General features: G+C 43.6%; 1 protein-coding gene across 1 annotated transcript; it reads left to right on the top strand.

Moving 5' to 3' along the window:
• The first annotated feature begins 1,698 nt into the window (after positions 1–1,698).
• LOC144128566 (uncharacterized) lies at positions 1,699–5,630 on the top strand. Its single transcript, XM_077662064.1, has 7 exons — positions 1,699–2,176; positions 2,252–2,416; positions 2,729–2,915; positions 3,017–3,259; positions 4,506–4,677; positions 5,236–5,384; positions 5,464–5,630. The coding sequence occupies exons 1-7, from the start codon at positions 2,024–2,026 to the stop codon at positions 5,628–5,630; spliced, it is 1,236 nt and encodes a 411-aa protein (XP_077518190.1). The 5' UTR covers positions 1,699–2,023.
• The last annotated feature ends 1,073 nt before the right edge of the window (positions 5,631–6,703 follow it).

The following is a 6,703-nucleotide window of genomic DNA, read 5'->3' as shown; positions in this document are numbered from 1 at the left end:
GATGTCGTCTTCCACACTTTCCCGAAAGATCAAAAGCTCGCAGCGCAGTGGGTCGTTGCTGTGAAGAGGGAGAATTTCAAGCCGACCAAAGCAAGCGTACTCTGCTCGAAGCACTTTCGTGACAGCGACTACGTGCAGAGCTTGTCCCTAATGCGATCGCTAGGGGTTTCTGTCAAAGGGGCACGGCTGAACCATGACGCGGTTCCTTCACTATTTTTGCACAAAAGAAGCATGCCACCACCGCCAAGAAGTGCATTTGCTAAAAGAAGGAAACATGAGGTGAGTGCTTCTACTTCCGATTTTAAATTCATTACTCTGCGGCAATTCTGGTCTCATTTGCGTGTGGAGCTTTGCATGAAGCGTTGACCGCGAGGAGCGCACGCGGAGAGCGATCCCGCGATGGTACGGGCACAGCGCCGCGCGGCTGTACTCGGGTTTCCTTTTCTCGCGCAAGGGGATATGCTATAGAGACCCCTGCGCTAAACGTCACTTACTCGTCAATGAAACACTGCTGATGGTTCCTCGCATGCAGACGGGACGGGAAATTATAATGGTAATGGTCTTGCCCATGCGCACTGGCGCCTCGCTATTCCCCTATTTCCGTAACCGATAGCTTCACACTTTTCAAATCTGTCCAATTCCGATGTGGTTATGCAAATGCGATAAGTCGGCAGGCGTCATAGTATTCTTACAAGGTAAACATACATTTCGATGATCGCCAAACAGCCGAGAACGACTTCACATACGCGGTTTTCTTGCTTTGATAGAAACATTTTCAGTAAAGAGCAATTCAGTAATTCAGTACACTTTTTATCCTTCCAGGTCCTTGCAGAACTGCTTGGAGAAGGATCAAGCGTGGAAAAACTTGATCCAAAATTGGGCAGTCCCTCTGGTAGCCCAACAGGTAATGACGCTACATTCAGTCTGAACATTTAGTTGTGCATGCCTATACTGTGCATCAAATCATGTCTCAGTCTGTGTTGCAGATGTCACAACAGAAGCTGGAGCAGATCTTTGTGCAATGCGACATGAAAACTTCGGCGTGGAAAATTCACTAAGTATCCTCGCTCTCACTGGTAATGGTCAATCTTCAGCAAGCAGAGTAATGCAAAGCATTGACGCCTTACACATTATATGATAACCAGCTCATTATTGCAGATTCAGCACATGATGCAACGCTGGAGGTCAAACTGACAGAGTCTTGTGAGGGAAGACACAAGTCTGTCCAAGCAACGATGCGGCCAGCGACAAAAAGCACAGCTGTACAGGCATGTGTGAAAAGAAGCATGGCATCACACCACTCTCAGACAAAACCACACACTGTATCTATCGGTATGTGCCTCCACATTCAGCGTACATTTTTTATGCATGCATTTGTACAATAATGACGGGGAAGGGGGCAAAGCGCTATAGAGGTTTTCAGTTGTACTAAAATTTCCGCATATTCTATGTTGCGTGCAGTGGTAACAACTACTAAATGCAGCTGCACATATCACATGATTTTTAGGCATTCAGGTTGGCAGCCCCATGATAAATGTAGCCACTCAAACGACCATGCCAATCCAAAGAGAGGCCATTGAAAATGATGACAGCACAGAAGACGAAGGTGGAGATGAGGACTACGATGATGAGGACTACACTCCATGCGAAGAATTTGAAGAGAAGTATGCGATTTATTAACAGTATGATAAAAACCTGTTTGCCCTACTTTTACTCTGGTGCCATAAACATTCACTCATGTTTTTCATGCAAGGTAGCGTGTTTAGGCTGTCCAGTGCGATTGAAAATTTGCCCATTCTCTTCCAGGCACGGGTGTGTCGGAAACTCCCCAGATGAACCCGGCAACAAAATTTTTTTGGTGCAGGAGAAGTACCTTTGGAAGCTTTTCCAGCTGTGCACAGAGTGCCTCGCACCTCGTACAGTCAGATTCGAGTGTGAAGGCACACTTGTAGAAGTTTATGGGGAGTGTGCATCTGGCCATTTTGTTTACTGGTGTAATCAGGACGTCGAAAAACAGCAGCCGATGCTCAACCTGCAGCTTTGCGCAGCAGTTCTCTTCTCTGGATGCAACCCAACAGCTACACTGAGAATGCTGGCTTCAATTGGTGCACCAGTTGTGAGCAACAGGACATTTTTTGCAATCCAGCGTTCATATCTGTGGCCTGCAATTGACAGGGTAAGGAGTCATTGTGAAGAAGTTTCCAGCTTTCTTTGCATGGTCAAGGTCCAATGCGCACTGTTTTGTTTTCAGGTTTGGAAAGAAGAGCAGAAAAGTCTGCTGCAAGAGCTGCAAGGCCAACAGGTGAACCTTGCTGGAGATGGACGGGCTGATTCACCAGGATTTAGTGCTAAATATGGCACGTATACTCTGATGGACGTTGAACGCCACAAAGTCTTGCATTTTGAAGTCGTGCAGGTGCGTTTCCACTTTGCTACAACAACGTTCTGTAAATTTCTATAGCTCACTAATGCCGCCAAATGAACTGTAACGCAACATTTAAATATCATGACTTCTTTCTACAGCACATGCATTATCATTGGCTTAGCCTTGAATCCCCGTCCTGGTAGATGAAGCATCAGCACAGCACTACCATTGTTAGAAATACAAAGATTTATTTTCTTAAAAATAGTTACAGCTGGGAGGAGAGACCTCAATGCATGCAGTCTTTTTTTAATTGGTAGACACGCTACACATCACTCAATATCCTTTGCCATTATCATACCACAGTCCAATGATGCTGGCGGCTGCTGTCGCATGGAGTTAGAAGGCCTGAAACAAGGCCTTGCTTTTCTGGAGAGTGAGAGCATCAAGGTAGCAGTGCTGGTGACCGACCGTCATACACAGATCAAGTGCTTTCTCCGCAACAACAAAGCTGCAATCGCCCATGAGTTCGACGTGTGGCACATGGCAAAAGGTATCTAGCAGCTGCGGCTTTATGGTGGCTGATAAAGTGTTATTTTCAGCATATTAATGGAATATATTACATTAGTCCTATTTTTTTAATATGCATTTTAGGTATCACCAAGAAACTGCACACAGCTGCAAAACAAAATAACTGCAAGGAACTTGCACCCTGGATTAAGTCTGTGTGCAACCATCTGTATTGGGCGGCAGCATCTAGCGAAGGCAAAGCAGAACTCATTGTGCCCAAATGGCTGTCACTTCTTAACCACATAAGGGACATCCACACACACGACCAGGCATCGTTCCCCACGTGCTTGCACGGTGACATCGGACCCAAGCAGTGGCTCAGAGAAGGTATGTTACATTTTGTAATGAAAATATGTGAAAGGCCCTAGCGAAGCATAATTAGGCACATCTAGGTATGATATATAAAGTAACAAAATTCCAATAAGAGAGGGTTTCAGGTACGAAGACATAATCTCTAGAGTACTATTCACTGCGTGTTTACAGGAGGTATTCACAGACCTCAAATGAGAACTAGCGATAAGAGTTAATGAAATTTGGTGATCACGTTGCCTTGCTAAAGAACTCGGAACTCCAGAAGAGTGGAAAATGGGGCTAGTTGGTGCATGTTTGTCATTTTTCGAAAGCGCTGAAGCAACACGGACAAAGAAGGGACAGACAGGGATGAGCACTTGTCCATGTCTGTTCCTTCTTTGTCCGTTTTGTTTTAGCGCTTTCGAAAAATGAACTCGGAACAAACTGCAAAGCATTATCGATGACCTCGACAGGCAAAGCAGAACAGTGGGTCTAAAAACTTTATGCATAGAACTTAAGCAACGTCCAACAGTCTCTGAAGCGAGCAGTGGTTTATGATAGGCAGCGACGAAGCATTAAAAGTGGGAAGGGAAGAGGTCTAATTAGTATAGGTAATGACCGCAGATCCAGACCACGTGAGTGAAAGAAACAGGATAATAAGAATAAGGACCAGTGCATTTAACAATTATGCTGAAAATTGAATGGTAATTTACCAGTATCGCTCAAGAGGAAATTATACAACAGCTGTATCTTACCAGTACTCACTTATGGTGCAGAAACAGAATTAGCAAAAAAGGTTGAACTTAGATTGAGTACAATGTTGCAAGCTGTGAAAGTGAAAAGTGTAACATTATGATATGAAGAGAGCAGAGTGGGTAAGTGAACAAACGAGTTAATGATATCTTAGTAGAAATCAAGAGGAAATGGCAGGCAATGCAATGGAGAGGCTGGACAACCTATGGTTGTTGAGGGTTCCAAGATTTTCCAAGAGGGTTTCTCTGGATTCCAAAATTTCAGCTACCTGTGCAGTGCAGCAGAATTTCAATGAAAAGCTTCATGAGCTAAGCAAATAATGGCTGTTTGTTTCTTCCATACCATTTATTACAGTGCACCTCAAATACCAATGTTTATTAAAACTATCGAAACTTATAAGATGTGCATTACTGAACGCAAGTTTATTTACAGGTGCACTGAAACACTTTTTAACTGGTTGATGCAGAGCATACAGCAAGCCGCACACTTAGAGCTTTACAAAGAGATGATAATGGCCGTTTCTTTTTAGAATCAAAGGCTTTCCAGAAGCTTCAAGACATTGCAACTTCTAAGGCCCTTCTGCAAGACATGCCGCGGCTATCTACTAGATATCAAACCTATGGATTAGAGGCTTTTCATAGCCTTCTAGCGCATTTTGCACCAAAGACCTACCATTATTCGTATTTGGGAATGAGGGCCAGGTAAGCTGTTGTCTTCTATTCTCTACTTTTACAGTCAGAAGCCACCGATATCACAAAACAATTGTGTTAAACAAAACAAATGTTAGACATGCATCTGTAGAAAAAGTGAAAGGCATGTAGGCACGTGCCGCAACTATATGAACAGGTGCCCATCTTAAATTACACTTACTGAAATTGTCAATAGCTGCATCATTTCTTATGTCGTATAAACAGAAATTAAAAACACAGTCGACCGAATCAGAAGGGGTTTTACATGCCGACACTTTGTGGAAATTTAGAGTTTCGGCTGTGTTCACCATGCAAGCACTGCATTTTCATTTTCAATCCGCCCGGCAACTGCGGCGATGCTTTGTTCTCATAGCTCTTCAAAAGTAGTGCTTTGCTCCTTCAGTATTTTCATCACGCGTGCACATGGTGCTTTCAAGCACTAATTGCTAACATGGTGTTGTGCTCAACTCCCATCAGTGACCTTCTTTTGTCACATGATCTTTACAGTTGGACTGTTTACATATGTTACAAGGTAACGCGTTTTCACACTGTCCTGTGCAACTTTTTCAGGACCCAACTTGCTGTACTTCACTACAACGAGAACAGTGGACGTGGTCAGGCACGCACAAAGGATGGCACACTTCGATGGTGTGTGCGTTACCCAAAGGCAGCAGGTGGTGACCCAACAGCTTGTCCAGTAAAGGAGTCACCCACTCATGGTAAGCTTGCACCACCTAGTTTATTTGGTCACGAAGAAAGTGAATATTGCACAAGCTACAAGATGAAATGCTCACACAGGCTACGTCAAACGCCTCCTTGACAAGGTTGTGGCCATGGCTGAGAGCATGCAGCCTCAGGAGAGAAAAACTGCTCCAGAATCTCGTCCACCACTCAGCAGCAGTTTTCCAAAGGCCCCAAAAGAGAAGCTGGTCGAGAAAAGAAAGTCAGGGTTCAACAGACAATGATCAGTTTCTTACCATCTGCAGAGAAAATACCGGTAAGTAGTATGGGGTTTACCGCATGTCCCAAATCTGAATGTGGCTTGATAGCCATTGTGACAGGTAAAAATGTACAGCGAAGGATGTGATGACATGCACCGTATACTTTAATTAGAGAAAACTAGTTACCAAAATGTTTGGTTCGTCAAAAAAAGAAAAACAGATATTACTAAACATAAGAAGGCAGAGTAGGAAAAATCATGCAGCCACTAGAAAGTATGTAGACCACTGTGCACTATACGCTGGGGATTGCGTAGATTATGAAGGAAAAAAATGCAACCTTGATAGCCACTTTAACGCCTCTATCCTTTCCTTTATGGCATTTTTTTTCCTTTAGCTTTTTTTACCTCTTGCTGTTTTATTGCCATCGTTCATTTTGATTCTGTTGCATATTTTTTGAAAAGGGGGGGGGGTCTGTTTTTGCATTTTTTTCATGTCAGTATGGCTATTAACCTGCTTCTCCCCTACCTGTAGGTGACAGCCTCCATGGCCAGACAACAGCTGTTTGAAGACCAAGTGTGCCATCTTCCAACCCTCCTCACTCCACTCCCCACCATAACCCCAGTCCATCCTCCTTAGAGTGAAGGGCCTATATAACCCCCGTCAATGATGACCGCACTTGACCTGACAAAGACAAGTCCTCTTGTTGGAACGTTGGTCGCTGGACTGAGGCTCTCCCTTCATTTTATTTTTTTAAGATTGAAATCTCCCATACTTGTTATCTGCCATTACGAAAGAACCAATGCACTACTATCACTTATTTAGCAACCATTGCTGTCTTCTAGAAAATATTACTAGCGACAGACTGTGGTGAACACACCATACACTATACGACAGTATCTGCGTGATCTTAAAAGCGTTATGCTTCAGCATTTCTCGACAATTTGCAGGCTAGCACGAAAGAAGACTTAATCATTTTGCTTAGTGTGCTTCATGGAATAGTCATTTGGTAAGCAGAAAAAAAAAACTTTTTTTTCTTGCCACCTTTCTGCTCTGCACTTTTACGGTAAACATGTTGCAATTTTTTGGGCCTTATTGAT

The sequence above is a fragment of the Amblyomma americanum genome, chromosome 1 (genome assembly GCF_052857255.1).
Source record: "Amblyomma americanum isolate KBUSLIRL-KWMA chromosome 1, ASM5285725v1, whole genome shotgun sequence".
Lineage (NCBI taxonomy): Eukaryota > Metazoa > Arthropoda > Arachnida > Ixodida > Ixodidae > Amblyomma > Amblyomma americanum.
This window is presented reverse-complemented; position numbering and strand designations above follow the sequence as displayed.

Excerpts from the sequence above, each read along its gene's own strand:
- LOC144128566 (XM_077662064.1), top strand. The coding sequence starts at position 2,024 with ATGCTCAACCTGCAGCTTTGCGCAGCAGTTCTCTTCTCTGGATGCAAC. Across the intron at positions 2,916-3,016 it reads CGTGTGGCACATGGCAAAAG|GTATCACCAAGAAACTGCAC; the intron begins GTATCTAGCAGC and ends TATGCATTTTAG. Across the intron at positions 4,678-5,235 it reads TATTTGGGAATGAGGGCCAG|GACCCAACTTGCTGTACTTC; the intron begins GTAAGCTGTTGT and ends CAACTTTTTCAG.